The sequence below is a fragment of the Psilocybe cubensis genome, chromosome 1 (assembly GCF_017499595.1).
Source record: "Psilocybe cubensis strain MGC-MH-2018 chromosome 1, whole genome shotgun sequence".
In the NCBI taxonomy this organism is placed as follows: domain Eukaryota; kingdom Fungi; phylum Basidiomycota; class Agaricomycetes; order Agaricales; family Agrocybaceae; genus Psilocybe; species Psilocybe cubensis.
Window position 1 is genome coordinate 4,013,107 of NC_062999.1, and position 19,704 is coordinate 4,032,810.

The 19,704-nt window shown below is 50.1% G+C and overlaps 3 protein-coding genes across 3 annotated transcripts; all 3 read right to left on the reverse strand.

Moving 5' to 3' along the window:
• Positions 1–217: 217 nt before the first annotated feature.
• JR316_0001358 (uncharacterized protein) lies at positions 218–3,337 on the reverse strand (the record flags this gene model as incomplete). Its single annotated transcript, XM_047887167.1, has 8 exons — positions 218–722; positions 774–988; positions 1,042–1,208; positions 1,262–2,030; positions 2,089–2,172; positions 2,228–2,299; positions 2,352–2,997; positions 3,054–3,337. The coding sequence occupies 8 exons, from the start codon at positions 3,335–3,337 to the stop codon at positions 218–220; spliced, it is 2,742 nt and encodes a 913-aa protein (XP_047754913.1).
• Positions 3,338–4,151: 814 nt separating this feature from the next.
• Positions 4,152–7,293, reverse strand: JR316_0001359 (uncharacterized protein; the record flags this gene model as incomplete). Its single annotated transcript, XM_047887168.1, has 7 exons — positions 4,152–4,964; positions 5,018–5,184; positions 5,238–6,006; positions 6,065–6,148; positions 6,204–6,275; positions 6,333–6,990; positions 7,046–7,293. 7 exons carry the CDS (start codon positions 7,291–7,293, stop codon positions 4,152–4,154), a joined length of 2,811 nt encoding a protein of 936 aa, XP_047754914.1.
• A 790-nt stretch (positions 7,294–8,083) lies between these two features.
• Positions 8,084–15,870, reverse strand: JR316_0001360 (uncharacterized protein; the record flags this gene model as incomplete). Its single annotated transcript, XM_047887169.1, has 4 exons — positions 8,084–11,050; positions 11,215–14,976; positions 15,277–15,441; positions 15,541–15,870. The coding sequence occupies 4 exons, from the start codon at positions 15,868–15,870 to the stop codon at positions 8,084–8,086; spliced, it is 7,224 nt and encodes a 2,407-aa protein (XP_047754915.1).
• Positions 15,871–19,704: the final 3,834 nt, after the last annotated feature.

Below are 19,704 nucleotides of genomic sequence, written 5' to 3' on the forward strand. Positions count from 1 at the left end.
AGTCATATTCATAGCCGTAGTCGTAGTCTTTGTGGCAGTTCCTGTAAAACCATGCGAAATGAAAAGAGAGATTGAGGGCGTTATTTATCTACATCGAGATGAACCACGACCCTCCAGTTTTCGACCTAGTGCCCGACTTGGATCAGTGTCCTGCCGCCGAATTTCCCGGTGCTGGATTGCCTCCAGCATTTGAGCGGCCGCCTGAGTTAGGACCAGCCTACATTTTAATGCGCTTAGGTCTTTGCCGTTTCAGGGTAGCTTCTACGTCTTCGTCAGCCGGGCCTGGTTTAAAAGATTCTGAGGGTGCCGTCTTCCCAATGTTTGGATTGGGTCTCTTACAACCAGCAAAAAGTGAGGGAGCACTGGGCACTGCTGTAGCGGCATCAGCAGGTTGAACAGAGTTGGGGCCATCAGCGGGAATGTTCATCACAAGAGGTGTTTCCTCCCAAGGGGAGCCGGAGACACTCTCGAGTAGTTGAAAACAAAAATGGAAGCGGTCTACAATGATAGCATAAGATAGCGTGTCTCTGAGTGTGTCGTCCCTTGCTCGTCCTGAATACGCAATATTCATGGCAGATCTTATGTAGTCCACCATGAGATGCATAAATGAGATTGATGGGAGCATGATATCTTCAAGCGAGATGCTGGACAAAGCCCTCAGAAAGCGTATCCTCTCAGGAGTAGGCACGACATCATGTTGAAAAACTTCGTTGGCCCAGGTCCTGGAAGGTTGGTGGCTGACACGTGCGGTTAGAGACCACACTAAAACCCACCAAAGCGACTCGAGATCATGTTGAAAGTTATAGACAACCGAGGTATAAGACATACGCGAAGTATTTTTCCGGGGGGCACCAAGCTCGGCGAGTTGTTTTTTGGCGACAAAAAGAGACGGATCGCGAATTGCAAATGCTATGTCGTTTTTGTTGTCGATTCGATTATATATATAAACGTCTTGCATTATTTCGATAGGCATGAAAAAAGGAGTACCCTGGAATTTTGTTGAGACAACAAGACCCATAGAAGAATGAAATAACAAAGTACCGTTTTGGCATCACCGTTGGCTTTATGATCTTCAGGTAGAGGGAACTTCTTGGCATATTCAAGGTCTGACAATTTGGCCCGCAAGACGCTGCCTCCTTGATGAGCAAGAATATTCCCCGAGCTTATATCTCTGTGTACCCAGCCAGCACAGTACAGGAGCGAAAGGGCTACGAAGCTATACATGAGTAAATGTAGAAATTGAATCGAGGTTGAAGCTTACGTATGACAGTTTGTTTAAGTATATTAAGCACCTTCCCCAAAGTAGGCAGATCGCCCACAGCCTGGCAGACTTCTTTGAAGATGACGCGATACTGTTTACGGGGGGTATATGTTCGCTTGTGTTGCTGTCCACTGTTTATAAAAGGTGTCGATCCCACCGGTCGAATAGAATTGTCATTCAAAGATGCAATCCTATCTGCATCGGCGTTCTGAAACAAGCCTGTGACGGGAGTACATCCCTCCAAAACATCTTTGGAGGGCTTGCCAGCATGATCACTTTCAATTTCGAGGAAATACTGCTTGTACTCGCCAGACTTAACGAGCTCGGCATTTCGCATCTTGATATTATTGAGAGAGGCCTCGGGAGAGTCTTCAGGAGGATCCAATGCCAAGTTGTAATCTGGCTTGTCGGGGTGACAGTATTTCTCAATATCTGCAAAGATGGCCGTCTGGATCTCCTTTTCAGTGAGAGCATTTACGCCAAGCCAGACGTCTTTCAAAACACATTGCGGGCCAATCTTGTTGCCTTCAGAATCAACCCGATCGACCAACCATACACGCGCCATGCGACCAGATATGCTGTTCGAGGGGTATTCAGAAAGTACCTTGACAGTGCGGTAGAACTTGGCCGATTTCCCATCAGAACTGGTGATTTTGAAGGTGTACTGACGCTTCTTGCCTTCGACCGGAGTGACATTGGGATCGTAGCCGAGTTCTTCGTCTGTTGCAAACAGAAATGATAGGAACACCTTGACGAGTAATTTTGGATTCTACAGAGATTATTATATCAGTAATGTTCATCAATTCAAAAGAACCACACGAGCATACCTCGATAAAGCTGAATTGTTTCGAAACAGCAGAATGGGAGCGACAATGATACCAAAGTGTTGCCTCATCGCCTTCGAAGGTCATCTAAGGTCAATGGAAGTCAAATTCTTTCCATTTTTCAGAGTCAGTTCTTATATACCCCATAGGTGAACATACGCCGCACGTCATCGTTCATAATTTGAACATTTGCCGATACTACCTGACGGTTGTTCTTGAAGAAAAGATTGGCTAAAAGCATGTGCCAAAGGTTGCATGACACTTACTGAATCTCTGTTGGCACCGGTGACCTTTTGCTCAATAGGTACAACAATATACTTGGTGTGTAGGTCACTCCCTCCATTTGAAAAGCAGGCATCTATCTTATTGTTTGAGCCCCTTATGTCCGATGAAATGATCGTATCCTGGCAATTCAGATACTGAAAACTGTTGCGAACCCTCCCGTCACAGGTCTCACTGTACCCTCCGACGGCATCAGCGATAGACTTCAAGGGAGTAAATAATGTCTTTTCTGCTGCCTCTTCATTACTGAGGCATTCCATATAGTCGGTGAATCGAAGAGCAGTGGTTTCCTCTAGTATAATTTCCCACAATATCGGCTCTTCTTTGTTATAGAGAGGTTGATGAAGCGTCTTGAAGCGTGCGGATTGTCTGAGTGGTTCTGCGGCCTGCTGGAGACTGGGGCAGCCTTCAATAGCATCGTTGGTGGGAGCAGCATCCTTTCCAAGAAGTCTCAAGATACATTCTTCGACAGCTACTTCAGAAGGTTCAAATGGAAGGTAATGCTTCAAGAAAACCTCGACGCTGCACTCGACGAATTCGTTATTCATTTCTAAGGCAATCTGTGATCGAAGGGTGGTGAGTTCCTCAGTTTTTCCATCCGTGCGATTGGCTCGGGGTGTTTCTGAGGGTCTTTGAGATTTCTCGTCATGCTCAAGGATGAACCAGTAGTCGTATAAGTTACACACCTCGGCTTATTGGAGTTGGCATCAGCTGTTGGCTTATTGGAGTTGGTATCAGCTGTTGTTGCCAAAGTACCATTTGCATTAGCCTCGGATGCTGTTGCCCCTTCGGCGCTTGTGGAGGCGACTGAACTATTGTGGGTGCTAGGTTCTTCCGTAGATCCTGCAACAGGGGTTTTGCAAATAGTGCTGGCATCTGCACCTGAGGGAGGTGTGGCACCAACGACGCTGTCGTGATCTGAACTGGTTGCGGGCATGGCGTTGATAGAGTCACCGTTGGAGGTGGACATGGAGAGAAGAGTCAACCTGGGGGCGTTATTGTGCTGGATCCTGATGTAGGAGTAGTATTAGAACATAGTTGGCAGTGCCATTTCAACGCGTTCACCTGGCCCGTGACGGTGCAACAAATTCTCACGGTATGTTCACTGTCTTCCCGGCAAATTCCCGGCTTGCTTTCAATCAAAAATAGTGAAGAGACCAATGGACCGAAAACTGTTCAATTTTTTCTGAGGAAAATGCAATGATGGTTTAGGACAAATGAAACCATGATAAGTGGAATAAAAAATTATTGCTCTTCACGTTAAAACTTCATTGAACTTTTATTTAGTAGTTGTACAGATACTTAACACTAATTATAAATTTATACCTCCATGAAGACCGCGCTTTGGAGTGAACCCTTTCCTGGCCCAGTAGCCCGGGGGTCCTCAACTTAAGTCAGTGAGATATAAACAATCAACAGCGTTGAATTGATCTTTGGCATTTGAATGCTTCCATCAAAATGGGCCGTGGCGTTGGGTTTTCTATTGCCCTCCTAAGTCGCTGGCTTTGCTTTCATGCCAATACATGCAGAGTAACTTTAGTACTGAGAAAAAAGTTGTGCCATCGTCAATTAATTTATTGATTACCATACTAGCTACCAAACAATATAATGTATTATGATTTATGAACACTGTAAAAGTATGGCCTGTAAAACCGTGAGATATCAAAAGAGAGATTGAGGGCGTTATCTATCTGCGTCGAGATGAACTACGACTCCCCAATTTTCGACCTAGTGCCCGACTTGGATCGGCGCCCTGTCGTCGAATTTCCTGGCGTTGGATTGCCTCAGGCATTTGAGCCACCGCCTAAGTTAAGATCATCCTGCGTCTTGATGCGCTTAGTTCTTTGCCATTCCAGGGTAGCTTCTACGTCTTCGTCAGCCGGGCCTGGTTTAAAAGATTCTGAGGGTGCCGTCTTCCCAATGTTTGGATTGGGTCTCTTACAACCAGCAAAAAGTGAGGGAGCACTGGGCTCTGCTGTAGCGGCATCAGCAGGTTGAACAGAGTTGGGGTCATCAGCGGGGATGTTCATCACAAGAGGTGTTTCCTCCCAAGGGGAGCCGGCGACACTCTCGAGTAGTTGAAAACAAAAATGGAAGCGGTCTACAATGATAGCATAAGATAGCGTGTCTCTGAGTGTGTCGTCCCTTGCACGTTGTGAATACGCAAGATTCATGGCAGATCTTATGTAGTCCACCATGAGATGCATAAATGAGATTGATGGGAGCAAGATATCTTCAAGCGTGATCCTGGACAAACCCCTCAGAAAGCGTATCCTCTCAGGAGTAGGCACGACATCATGTTGAAAAACTTGGTTGGCCCAGGTCCTGGAAGGTTGATGGCTGACACGTGCGGTTAGAGACCACACTAAAACCCACCAAAGCGACTCGAGATCATGTTGAAAATTATAGATCACCGAGTTATAAGACATATCGTTCTGCGAAGTATTTTTCCTGGGGGCACCAAGCTGGGCGAGTTGTTGTTTGGCGACAAAAAGAGACGGGTCGTGAATTGCAAATTCTATGTCGTCATTGTTGTCGATTCGATTATATATATAAAATTCTTGCATTATTTCGATAGGCATGAAAAAAGGAGTACCCTGGAATTTTGTTGAGACAACAAGACCCATAGAAGAGTGAAATAACAAAGTACCGTTTTGGCATCACCGTTGCCTTTATAAGCTTCAGGTGGAGGAAACCTCTTGGCATATTCAAGGTCTGACAATTTGGCCCGCAAGACGCTGCCTTCTTGATGAGCAAGAATATTCCCCGAGCTGATGTCTCTGTGTACCCAGCCAGCACAGTACAGGAGCGAAAGGGCTACAAAGGTATATATGAGAAAGTGTAGAAACTCAATCGAGGTTGAAGCTTACGTATAACAGTTTGTTTAAGTATATTAAGCACCTTGCCCAAAGTAGGCAGATCGCCCACAGCCTGGCAGACTTCTTTAAAGATGACGCGATATTGTTTCCGGGGGGTAAATGTTCGTTTGTGTTGCTGTCCACTCTTTATAAAAGGTGTCGATCCCACAGGTTGAATAGAATTTTCGTTCAAAGATGCAATCCTATCTGCATCGGCGTTCTGAAACAAGCCTGTGACGGGAGTACATCCCTCCAAAACATCTTTGGATGGCTTGCCAGCATGATCACTTTCAATTTCGAGGAAATACTGTTTGTACTCTCCAGATCTAACGAGCTCAGCATTTCGCATCTTGATATTATTGAGAGAGGCTTCGGGAGAGTCTTCAGGAGGATCCAATGCCAAGTCGTAATCTGGCTTGTCGGGGTGACAGTATTTCTCAATATCTGCAAAGATGGCCGTCTGGATCTCTTTTTCAGTGAGAGCATTTACGGAGAGCCAGACGTCTTTCAAGACACATTGCGGGCCAATTTTGTTGCCTTCAGAATCAACCCGATCGACCAACCATACACGCGCCATGTGACCAGAAATGTTGTTCGAGGGGTATTCAGCAAGTACCTTGACAGTGCGGTAGAACTTGGCCGATATCCCATCAGAACTGGGGATTTTGAAAATGTACTGACGCTTCTTGCCTTCGACCGGAGTGACGTTGGGATCGTAGCCGAGTTCTTCGTCTGTTGCAAATAGGAATGATAGGAACACCTTGACGAGTAATCTGGGATTCTAGAGTGATTATTAAATCAGTAATGTTGGCCAATTCAAAAGAAGCACACAAGCGTACCTCGACAAAGTTAAATTGTCTCGAAACAGCAGAATGAGAGCGACAATGATACCACAGCGTTGCCTTATCGCCTTCAAACGTCATCTGAAACCAATAAAAGTGAGAAATATTTCGTTTTGCAGAGTCTGTTTCTACGTACCCCATAGGTGAACATTCGCCGCACGTCATCGTTCATGATTTGAACATTTGCTGATAATACCCGACGGTTGTTCTTAAAGGAAAGGTTGGCAAAAAGCATGTGTAAAAAAACGCGTTGCATCATACTTACTGAATCCCTATTGGCGGCGGAGACGTTCTGCTCAATAGGTACAGCAATATACTTGCTGTGTAAATCACTTCCTCCATTGGAAAAGCAGGCATCTATCCTGCTTGTAGAGTTCCCTATATCCGATAAAATGACTGTCTGCGGACAATGGAGATACTGGAAATTGTTGCGAGCCCTGCCGTCACACGTGTTGCTATAGCTCCCAACGGCATCAGCAATAGTCTTCAAGGGAGCAAATACTGTCTTTTCCACAGAGCCGTGGCTACCAGGCCGTTTCATGTAGTCGGTGAATCGAAGACCAGGAGTATCCGGGTACCCAACCGTCAGCACAACTTCCGACAATACGGGGTGGCCTGTGTTGTAGTCAAGTTTATGAAGTGGCTTGATGCGTGCGGATTGTTTAGGCGTTGCAGGAGCCTGTTCAGGACTAGGAAAATTATCAACAGCGTCGCCAATGGGAGAAGTATCCTTGCAGAGAAGCTTCAAGATGCATTCTTCAACAGCTGCTTCTGATGGCTCAAACGGAAGGTAATGCTTGAAGAAAACATCGACACTGCACTCGATGAACTCGTCTTTCATTTCTAATGCAATTTGTGACTGAAGAATGGAAAGATTTTCGTTTGTATTATCCGCGCAATTGGTTTGGGGCGTTTCCGAGCGTCTACTGAAGTCTTGTCACGCTGAAGGAAGAAAGAGCAATGGTTGAAGCCACACACCTCGGCTCATTGGAGTCGGCATCCACTTTCGTTGCCAAAGCAGCATCTGCGGAAATCTTGGATGCTGTGACTCCTTTAGCGCTTGTAGAGCCATTTGAGCCGTTGTTGATGGCGTGCTCTACCACAAAGCCTGTATCAGGGGTGGTGCTAGTATATGTAATTGTTGAAGGTGCGGCAGCAGTGGCACCATCGTGATTTAAACCAGTTACAGACAACGTGCTGGTAGAGGTACCCTCAGAGGTAGACATAGAAAAGAATGAACGGGAATATTATTGTTATGTGCTGGATACTGATTCAAGGGGAGAGGAGACGCGTAGGAGTTGCTAGTGCCTGTTTGAACCCCTTGTTTAGTCTGAATCCCGTGACGGCGCCAATGACACTTGATCGACCCATCACATTGCTGAAAGCTCAACAAAAATAAGATTAATTGAGATGCATGCAAAAAGAGCTATGGGTATACTGTACAAGATAAAATGAGGGGGTAGCTAGTGCTAATGCTAATGCCAATACTAATGCTAATGCTAAGTAGCAGCGGTATAAATGCTATGATGATCGATGACGGTAAAAAGAGAGAGAGAGACGGATTTTAGTGACTATGAGATTCGAGTATTAGATCAATAAAGTAAAAATTAAGCGATAAACAAGCAAGGAACGGAAAGGAAAGGAAAGGAAAGGAAAGGAAAGGAAGGAGAGTGTGGGATACGGTTCATACGCGTCAAAAGAAAAAAAAAAAGAAGAAATGCGACGACGGAAGTAGAGGTTGGTATTGGTATAATACAGACGTTTCTTACAATTTTGCGGATTGACGAAAGCAAAAAGAAAGCCAAAAAATGAGAGGCGGTGAGGTTATCTGAATCCAATGGCACGGCGATTAAAGAAAAAAAAAGGAAAAGGAGAAAACAAATGATTGTACATGTGCATGAAGCTTCGAAACAAGAAAGCAAAGCGAAGAAAAAAAGGAGAAGACACAGACAAAGCACGGAAATTCACAACACCACACCACGATCTGCACCAACATCCACATCCAACATCCACCACTCACTCCCACGAACTAACAACATCCCCAGCCAACGCACTCGTAAAGCTCGACCGCGCGCTATAATACTCCCCCGAAAAACTCGAGTCGGAAAAGTACACATCGTTCGAGCTGCTGACCACGCTGAGCACCGAGTCGCGCTGGGCATGGACAGCGCGGAACGACGTCGGCGAGGGCGAGGGCGAGGGCGACGGGGATGGGGATAGCGCTGGCAGAGTCTGCGGCGCAGTCATAGTCGTAGTTGTAGTCGTAGTTGTAGTTGTAGTGTTTGTAGTCATTGGCTGCTGCTGCTGCTGAGAAGATACCAAAACCACCTTCGACAATCCCGAAACCGGAGAGAGCGCCGTGGGCGTAACCTCCGCAGACGACACAGACGCAGCCGACGAAGTCGACCGCATCCTGTGTAGATTGCCTGTCCCACTACCACTACCACTAGCACTAGCACGAGCACTAGCACGAGCACTAGCAGCCGCAGACGACGAGGTGTCGATCCGCAACGTCGCGGTCGAGTTCAGCCTGCGCGCGCGCGAGACCGGCGCAGCCAGCATCGTCGTTCTCGCCGTCCTCGCCGTCATTGTGGTGTTTATGTTTAGAGAATCGCCGAAGACCTCCACACTGCGCAACACTGCATTTTTAGGCGGCGGCTCGTCGACGCCTGGTAACACACCGCACGACTTGGTATGTCTCAATCCACCAGCACCAGCACCACCACCTCCTGCTACTCCTGCAGCAGCACCACCACCACCACCCGCAATCCCAAGCCCAAGCCCCATAATCGACGGCGTCCGCAAAATCATCGCATTAAACTTCTCCAGGTCCTTCTCGAGCTTATGCAGGCTTTCCAGGTTCATCGTCATCGTCATCGCCCCATTCACACTCAAATTCAAATTCGAATTCAAATTGTGCACATTCCGCTCTCTCGGTGCAGTGCCGATGGACGAGTTGTCATCGTCCTCGTCATCGTCCTCGTCGTCGTTGTCGTCGTTGGGTTTGAGGAGAGAGACGGATACGGCGCTGCTGGTGTTGATCCCGCTCCCGACGGATACGACGCGCGGGACGCAGATCTCCGCCGCTGCTGCTGCCGCGTTGTTGTTGTGCCCTCCTTTTCGACTAGCACTAGTGTCACCTATGGCACCTGCACCTGCACCTGCAGCAGCAGAAGCAGTAGAAGTCGAGGACATCGCGATCGCGGTTACAGATACACCAGGAGCTTGCGTCGCCGCCTCCGCAGCAGCAGCAGCGGCGGCGGCGGCTTTGATGAACGACTTTTTGTTTCCTAGGCCAGGAAGCAGCAGCGTCCAGTCCTGCACGCCCGATCCACCAGGAACAGGAGCAGCAGCAGCAGCAGCGTCGGATGTGTTCTTGACGCGAAGCGCCGACTCTGACTTTGTCCTCATACGCTCTACACCACCACCACCCGCATTTCCACCCACACATCCACCTCTCCCCATGGCCGTCGGCACACTCAACATCCTCCCCGCCCCCGCTGCGGCTCTACCCATACCCACACCCACACTCCTCCCCTTCTTCTTCACCTTCTTCTCCCCACCCTCCTCCACATCCAACACATCCTCATCACTCGCGCCTAACAAAAGCGTCCACTCGCCCACACCGTCCTCTCCGACCCGCTTCGGTGTCCCGCGCCGCACGATCTGTCTGCCGACGCCTATCAGCGGCACAGGCGCGGGGGCGGGGGTGGGGGTGGGGGTAGGTAGTGGAAGATGATGAGAAGGATAAGGAGGAAGAGAGATTTTGTGTGTCCCGGTGACACTCGTCCTGTCTTGGTTTACATTCAAAGTCGCGTTGGCATTCGCGTTGGCGTTGACGTTGGCGTTGGAGAGTGTATTAGCCGCCAAAACGCGCACACCATCCTCCTGCCCCTGCCCCTGCTCCTCTACCACCCCCTGCTCCTGCTCCATCCCCTGCTGACCCTCCTCCTCCTCCTCCTCATCATCATCATCCCGCGCCCAAAAAGACGACCCATCCGAAATAGACGCTTCCCTCTCCCTCTCAGTCGTTTTCGACACGACCGTCCTTTCCCCCCCAACACCAACACCCCCACCAACACCACCACCAGCAACAGCACCCGCGCCAACCGCAACACCCGCACGCGCAACCGAGCTGGACGAAAGCGACGCCGAGCGCGCGCGCGAGGCCCACATCGCCATCGCCATCGACGCCGACATCGACGCCGACATTGACATGTACGCAGAGGACGACGACGACGACGAGTTGGCGGAAACGACGGAAGCGCGGGAAGCAGAGGCGGAAGCGAACGACGCCGACGCGGAGGACGAGGACAAGGGCAGCGAGAGCGAGAGCGACGAGCGCGCTGTCAATGCTACTGGGAATCCGGTGCTCGATACCGTCGACGCGCTATTTCTCCGCTGTGCCTGCGTCTGAGTATGTGGTTGACTCTGCGTCTGCGTCTGATTCAAATTCACATTGGAAGCCACCAACGAAGGCGAAAGCGACGTGCGTCTCTGCTCCCTCTGCTGTTCCCGCTGCTGCTGTTGATGCAAAAGAGGCGGCGGCAAAGGCAACGGCCCCATAGGCGGCGGCGACAGCGGCACAGCGGCATGTACGGCCATACTCTGTCTCGAGCGGGTTTTGACTCGTTTCAGCGAGTGCGCTTTTGCTTGCGTTTGTGTGGATGTTTGTGCTTGTGCGTGTGCGTGTGTGGAGGTTTGTGGTGAGGTTTGGGTTTGTGGTGAGGATGGCGGGGACGCTGTACAGGCGTTTGCTTGTTGGTGTGATTGTGATTGAGATTGAGATTGAGTTTGTGGTTGAGTTTGGTGTTGGACAGACGGAGCACCCGAGGGATCTAAAGCTAGGGCAGGGCTAGCCGTAGCCGTAGCCGTAGAGGTACGCGCCGCAAAGAAATGCTGCTGTTGCTGTACCGTCGGCGACGCAGACGCAGGTGGAATCGCGAACGCAATAGGCCGCGACACCCCTATCTGCCTAGCCTGCTAGAGAAGTAGGAAAAAAAAATATAATGTCAGCTTTTGAATCTACTTCTTCTTGATAGAGATGATGATGAAAGAGGTGGAATGGAAGTAGGATAAAGTAGAAATGGAACGAGAGAGAGAGAAAACGAAGAGAGAGAAAGAAAGGAAAAGAAGGAAAGACTAACTTTCACAACAGCCTCAGATTCATCCTCCAAACTCAACCTCACGCGCCTTACTCCATCCCTGTGCCCATCTCCATCCCCGTGCCCATGCCCACCTCTACCTCTATCCAATTTCCTCTCTCCTCCACCCACTCGACCACCCACCACACCCACCTCCCCCTCCTCCTCCTCATCTTGGTCGTCGCCTACACAATCTTTCCCCTGCACAGCACGCGAGCTCCGTCCATCCGCATCCGTAATAACGAACAATGGCGTACACGGTGTAACAGGCGCCCCGCTCTCTGTGCTTGATACGGAGAGAGAGCGTGAGAATCTTGGTGGGAGCTGCTGCTGCTGGTGCGGCTGGTGGTGGTGATGCGGCTGGTGGTGGTGATGCGGCTGGTGGTGGTACTGTTGTTGGAGTGGAAGAGCAGTTGGACTTGTAGGCGAAAGCCACGGCGAAGGCGAAAGCGGTGGCGAAGGAAGGATAGGGGACGATGGCGCTGCTGCTGCTGTTGATAACAGTGGCAATGGTAGTGGTAGAGGCACGTTTGCGCGTCTTCGCCGTGAGGACGCCGACACCGATGCGGACGCTGGTGATGGTACTGGTGATGGCGACAAAGACGAACGCGTCGACTTCACCGACATCGACATGGACGCCCTCTTCATATCCCGCGCCTGCACCTGCGCGCGCTCGCGCTCGTGCTGGATAACGAGCGGGACGTACGGCGTGAACGTGTTCGCGTTTGCATTTGAGTTTGACATCCCGCCTTCTTCGATTTGTTCCACAGAGCCAGCGCCTAGATCTTCATACTCCCCACCTCCACCTCCACCCGAAGGCGAAGGCGAAGAAGATACCCCAAACTCGGCTCCAAATTCCCTCGCCGCATCCTTCCTAGCGCGGAGCGCAACAAAATACGAGCACGACGAGCCGATGAGGGAGTGTGCGTCGTCGAGCTCCTCCTCGTCTCCTTCATGTTCGTGTTCGCGTTGGTATTCTTGTCGGTGATGGTGTGCACTGTCCTCCTCTGCCTCGCCATTTACACCCCCACCCACACCGACAACCTCATCCATTCTCACAGCACTCTCACACGAATACACCGACGGCGACTCGTCCCCCTCCCACTCTCCCTCTCGCTCCCCATCCCCCTCCCACTCTCCCTCTCGCCCCCGCTCCAGCCCCGGCTCATCAGAGACATTCGACCCCGACCCCGACTCGTACCCGCGCCCATCATACTCATAATCCCTCTCATACGGCGCATACCCATTTTTGACGTTTTTGAAGGTTTTGAAGCCGAAGATGGCGCCGTCGAGTGCGCGTGGGGGGAGCGTTGTCGTTGTCTTTGTCGTTGTCTTTGGTGTTGTAGTGGTGGTGGGTGTGGTGGTAGTAGTAGTAGTAAAAGTAGTGGTTGGATGTTGTTGGTGCTGTTGATGCGAGAGCGAGAACGGAGAGCCAATATCGATAACCGCGTCCGCGCGTGGAGCGTATTTGCCTCCGCCTCCGCCTCCGCGTGCGTGTGCGTGTGCATTTTCACGTGCGCTTGCACCTGCACTTGGATTTGTATCTCCATATCCATCTCTTCCACCTCCTCCATCCCTTTCTCTTCCTCTTCCTTCATCCCCTTTCTCCTCACGATCCTCTATACCACCCCCACCCCCACCGCACCCACCCCTACCCCGCCCCTTACTCCTCCTCCTACTGCGCAACATCCCACCTCTCGAAGTCGACATTGACACGTCCGACGCTGAAGCTGAATTTTCATGTGCATGGGTAGGAAACGGGATCGGTGATATGTCTTTCTGTTCTTGTTCTTGTTCTTGACCACGCGTTGGTGCTGGTGTTGAGGATATTGCGGCCGTCGACGCTGAAGCAGGCCCAGACCTGGTCCCAGTCCCAGTCCCGGATGTCAGCGCTGTAGATACCACCGGCAAATGCGAAGCCAAAGCCAAAGCAAAATCCGGCGAAGGCAAAGACAACGCAAAAGACGGCGAAGAAGGCGAAACCGAAACCGAAGGAGAAGCGGGAAGCTCGAACTGATACTCGAACGCCGTGTCGTGTTTATACTCCAGCGCGAGTTCGAGCTCGAGCTCCTGCTCCTGCTCTTGTCCATCCTCCTCCTGTTCCTGTTCCTGTCCATCCGCAACCTTCTGTTCATCCTTACACACACGCACGCTCGAGGCAGACCCAGACCCAGACTTAAATCCAACCCCCGCCCCCGAGCCTCCTCCCATCACCACCAATCCCGCAGCCTGACCCAATCCCGCCTGACCACCACCACCACCAGCAGCAGAAAGGTTAAGGGTACCCCTCGAAAGCTGCTTTTTGATGCGCGCGAAGAGCGCTAGCGATTTCGCTGCCGCTGTGTTGGGCGAGTTGGGCGAGAGCGGCGACACAGGCGATGAAGGTGAGAGTGGTGATAATGGTGATAATGGGGCGTTGGATGTTAGAGGCGTGCTAGGTGAGAGAGGCGTGTTAGAGTTGGCGCTGGAATTGGCACTGGCACTGGCGTAAGACTTTAACGGCGAAGGGATCTTGAGATTCAGATTCAACTTTGACGACGCTTTGTGTACGGTTGGGACAGATCGTTCATCCGTCTTTTCATTCGCCTTTTCTGTTGTCTTTTCTGTTTCCGTTGCCATTACCTTGTCGGCTTTCTTCGTCTTTGACTTTGTTTTTGTCTTTCCCGTTTTCTTTCCTTTCGTTTTTCCTTTTGTGTGTTTAGTTGACGAAGACGAAGGCGACGGCGACGGCGAAGCGGACGCAGAGCCAAACCCAGACCCAGACCCAGACCCAGAAGACGAAGAGGAAGGGGACGGGTACGCGGCAACAGCCAACGGAGTAGGCGTAGGCACGCGCGCTCTGGCTCGTGGGGGCGTTAGCATCGTCGTCGACATCGTCGAGATGGAGGTAGACGGAGATGAGGATGAGGACGGTAACGGTAACGGTGGCGCGGACACCCGACCAGATACAGATGCAGGTACGCGCAGCGTATCGCGGGGCGGCTCAGCGCGCGTGCCCGTGCGCGTGCGCTCCCTCTCCTTCCCTTGTTCCTTCGACCTCTCCCTCTCCCTCTCTCTTTCCTTATCCTTATCCCTCTCCCTCTCCCTCTCCTTATCCCTCGACCTATCCCTCACCCCAACCCCCACCCCAGCCCTCTCACGACTCCTCGACACCCCCCGCTCCCTACTCCCCCCGACACACCCGCTCACACCCTCGAACCCGAACCCAAACTCGAACTCTAGACATCCGCCCTGCGCCCCGTCCCTGTCCCTGTCTCCGAGTCCGACTCCGGTGTTTACACCCGGTGTGATGGGCAGCGGTGCGTTCGCTAGTAGACGGGGTGATGGAGGAGGTGGTGGTGGTGGGGGGGCGTATAAGAGCGGCATGGTATCGCCGCTGTCGTTGTTATTATAATTGTTGTGGTTGTGGTTGTGGTTGTGATTAGAATGATCTTGAAATTTATTTTTATTTTTATTTCTATTATCGTCGTCGTCGTTGTTGTTGTTGTTGGCGCTGGTGTTGGGGTTGGTGGGTTGAATATGAATAGCGCGAGCGGCGCCGAGAGGGATGTATTCTGGGATAGGAGGCGGTGGGGGGATAGGAATTTGGTGCGATAGTGCGAATTTGACGCGGGGCTCGGGTGTGGGTGCGGGTGCGTCGGTGTTGTTTGTGTTTGAGGATGGGGGAGTGATGAGCACGGTGGGCGTTGGCGTTGGCGTCTTCGCTGCTGCTGGGGTTGTGCGGGGAAGGTGGGAGGCAGACCGAGTTAGTTGCGCGTCATGAGCCTGGGTTGTCGTGTCAGTTTGTGGTTGTGATTAATATTGATGTTGATGTTGATATTAAATTTTGATATGCGTATGCGTATTAGAAGCGGATGGGTGGGTGGGTGGGTGGAAATACGCAATGCAAACGACAATGAAAACGACAACGACACCGACACAGAAGACACAAAGAAAACAGAAAACAAAGAAACAAGACAGAGACAGAGAAGAAAAAAAGAAGAGAAGCGCGTACGTATACAGTGCGGTGCGGTGAATAACAAATCAAACCAAATCAAAAAAAGAAAAAGGAAAAAAGGGACGAACATTTTCGTTAACGTTGACGTTCAAGTTGCGCCGGCCGCTTGGTGCTGGGTCTGGGTCTGGGTCGCTTTCGCTTTCGCCGCCTTCCTCTTCGTCTTCGTGATCCTGGATCCACGGCAGAGTCAACTTGGCCAAGCGTACGCGTGGCGACGCCTTCGACATCGATATCTTCGGGATCATGATCATTGTATAAATTAATTCAATTTAAATTTAATTTAGATTTAATTTAGTTTAATTTACCCGATGTGATGGGGACGGTGTGCTCACCTTGGATGTTTCTGAGTCTGCGTTGAGTTTGTGATCCCAGCGCGCATCCGAATATTGCGCGTCGTTGGGACTGGATGTGGATTTGGATAGCGCCGGCCGCGCTCTGGACCCTGAACGTGAACTTGACCATGCGCTTGCGCTAGGAGTAGCGCTCGGACTAGGAGCAGGACTAGGACAGCTCCGATGGGGATGGGGATGAGGATGGGGATCAAGCGCGGCGGACACGAGGTCCGCGAACTCTTCTAGCGTGAACGGGGATGACACCGACACCGACAGAGGCCCTGACGCTGGTGCTGGCTCAGGCGCTGGTGCTCGCGCTGGTGACCACATTATGCTGTTATTCCAGTGGGTGTTGCGTAACTTTTTTTTCTGCTTCTTCGTTTTTTTTTCTGCTGCTTCTTCTTCGTTGCTTCTTCGTTTTTTTTTTTTTTTGGATGGAATTCTGGAAATTAGGTGATGATTCAGATCAGAATCAGGATGCTGTAAGGACAGGGCCAAGGCTAAAGGATGTGAGTAACCGTAAACCGTAACGTTGAATTCAACGCTCACTGTACTGTACTTACAGGATAAGGCCGAAGCGGTGAGCAACCGTAACCGTTACGTTGAATTCAGCGTTCACGTTCAGCGTTCAGCGGCAGCCAGGGGTTGGAATTTAGTTAACGAACGGCTTTGGCCTTTGTTCTTTCCTTTGGCCTTCCTTTGGATTTTGGCGTCGGTATCAGCGTAGGCGCAGGTTTGAGAAAGACTGTAACTGTAGAGACAGCGGTTAGGTGGAGGGAGAGCTCGCTACTCAAATAATAGGAGAGAGTTCAGACTCTCTCCTCAAATAATGAAAGAGTTCAGAGAGTAGGAAAGAGAGCGTGCAGAGATTAGGAAGGAGGAAAGGGGGAGGAAGAGAGAGAGACTCGAGGAACGAGTATCTACGCGCACCGAGCATCGAGCATGCCTACTTCCTACTTCCTGCCTAGCTCTACAATTACATGCATCTACATCTCCACCTGCATCGACATCTGCATTCTCCACCTGTATCGACATCGACATCTACATTCTCCACCTGCATCGACATCGACATCGACATCTGCATACAAGCATACAAGCATACAAGCATACACATTCACTGACTTGTCACCTACACTTACACTTACACATGCACACGCCGCCCAAATTCGAATCTTCAATGTATGGTACATTGCTAGCCAGGTAGCAAGGTAGCGAGCAGCTAAGTATGGAAATCCGCATTCCCATTCCCTTTCCTGTTCCCGTTCCTCTGAGACTTCGGACGGCAGACTGTGGCAGACTTCGGACTGCAGAGCTCCAGCCTGCAGAGCGCCAGATTGCAGAGCGCCAGAGCTCCTGCTCCTCACTCGTCAGATTTTTTCAAGTTGACGGTGGCTGATACTACAGAGGCAGAGACAGGCAGAGACAGATGCATGGTATGACATTGCATTGCATTGCATGGCATGATCGCGAATCGTGAATCCCTCCGTGACTCCGATGGTCCGTGGTCGTAGTGGTCCGTGGATGTCCATGCACGTTCGGTAGGTTCTTGATGAAGGAAAGAAGGAAAGAAGGAAGGATACTTGCTAGTTACGCTGGGATAGTAGGAGACGGGATAGGAGTTTCCCTTTCCCTTTCATTTCCTTAATCTTTTCCTTTACCTGACTCGCCGTATGGCGTTGGCGCTGGCATTGGCGCTGGCATTGGCATTGGTATTGGCGCGCCACTTCATACGCATGCGCGTGCACATACGCAGCATCGTCTCGTTTCGCGTTTCGCGTTTCGCGTTTCTAATTTCTCGATTTTAATTTCTAATTCATGCGTTTACGCGTTCGCGTTTCTCGTTTTTAATTTCTCGATTTTAATTTCTAATTTCCCGTTCACGCGTTTCTCTCGTTCTCGTCCGCGCGCTATGTTAATGTGTAAATGTGTAAATGTGTTAATGTAGCTCACCATCTCGACGACGCGACGACGCGACATTACACCCAACATCCAACATCCAACATCTAGCATCTAACATCTAACATCTAACATCTAACATCCCATCAACGCTTGACTTCATCACGACCACACTGAGCCTTTGCTTACACCTTTTTGCTTGGCAACAAGTACGAAGTATGAAGTACGAAGAGCGAAGTACGAGAAACGAAGAACGAAGAACGAAGAACGGAAAAGAAGTATGAAGTATGAAGTATGATTATGACAGGAATTGATTGATTAGATGAGTTAATTTCAATTAAACTGCTCAGCTGTCATTGACGCGACTCGCGACTCGCGAGACTGAGAACTGAGAAGAGGAGAGGAGAGGATACGAAAGGAAAGGAGAGGAGAACAGATTTTTTTCTCCACTCCAGGCTTACGGTTGGCGGGTGACTTCAGGTCTGTATATGGAAGGCAAACGCTAATGTCCGAGGGGTGTTAGTGGGAGTTGGCACCGCTTCGCAGAACGAAATGAAGATATCTGCAATGTGTGACAGTGTGCCACTGAGGTGACCCCATGGCCATCGCCGTTATGTTGCCATTGCATGGGGTTTCAGTATCTTCATCTTTCCCCCACAATGTCCAATGATCCATGTTGGATCCATGCCAACTTTGCACAATCATATGACCGGTTACTCTCCAGAGTTTTATGACATAATCCCGGGACCAACACCAGCATTGACTTGCAAAATACGTCATTTCACTGCATATCATCCAAACGGCCTATAGGGACCAAGGCGCATTAACCTCAGTGTTGCTTTTTTGTGGTAGTCAGAACGTTATACATTATTTAATATTCATCGACTGTCAGTTTACTATAGATTATCCCAATCTATTAGGTTATCTAGGTTTGTTGTCATCCAACCGGGTATTGTGTGTGACGGATCCTCTACAAACTCCAAATGGCATGATGTGACATGTCCGCGTCATGTTGTCAGATATGTTTGTTTATGCATTCACGTTCAGCCCAATCTTCTCGAATCTCTCCGTCGTCGCTGCTGGGGTGGTTCCCCTCGTGAACAACACCCTCATATTCTTTGCGATATCTTGGAGCTTAGCAAAAAACTCTCTGCACCATCTGAATTTCCAAGTTGGGTTCCGGGTCATTGTGTTTGGTGACTACATGCCAGTGTTCTCGAGGTCGTTGCTGCAGGCCTAGGACGCTCTCCCTCCCCTCCTCTGACCAATTTTCTCCTTTAGGCTGTGGCCAACTTTCGACGTGTCTTGTAGATTTGTCACAACCCAAACTAGGTCAGCTGGTTTAATTTTCTGCGAGTTGTGACTGACACCTATACAACTATGCAAGACGCGGATACAAGGCTGCTTGAATTGGAATGGGCGTTGGATGGGATTACGGATGGGATAGAACGATAGAGATGCTAACAAACATCAGGTACGCTATAAACATACGGTTTCTTCCCCTCCTTTTCTTTGCAGGCTAGCAGCCTAGGAATTTTCAAGCCTGGAAATACACTAGGCCGCTGGCTCATTATTGACTGTCGACTATTCTTTGGAATGTTTCTCCAGAGATATTTAGTCGGCACTATTTCATTCTTTTTTAGTGATTTTTTCTCTATTCTCATCTTCTGAGCTGCCATTAGCCATGCTTATCATAGCCGGTTCGATCGCCATCGCCCGACATTTACGCTCTCCCTGGTATTTAAACCTTGTTCTTCCACGATTCGCAATTTTCAACTAAGAATACCTTCAGTGACAAGTGTCCCCAATGGCATCCTATTCTTCTGGAAGTACGGGTCCCCGTGAAAACAGAACATCATTACGCTCAGATTCGGCACCCAGATTCAAAAATAAAGGGGAAAAGGAGAGATGACAAGAAATATTATATTATTGCAAAGTAAACTAAGCCTGCTCAGCGGTAGGGACCCCATCACACCGATGGCCTGTCAGAAGCTGACAAAATCGTGATGGAGACAGACCTGAAGTCAGCCGCCAACCGTACAGGCTTCTTCACGTTGAACTCGGATGCGACTCGTTTGACCTTCGAATCATGATGCATGAATCATGACCGCTGTACAGCTCACGACGCGATGAGGACGATGAGAACATGAGGACGAGCGTCTGCGTCAGAGGATTTTCTTTCTCGAATTTTCGTTTGCCAGTCCTAGTCGTCTCTGGATCCACCTGCATGCATATTGTATAATAATTTTCTGTAATATTCAGAGCTTC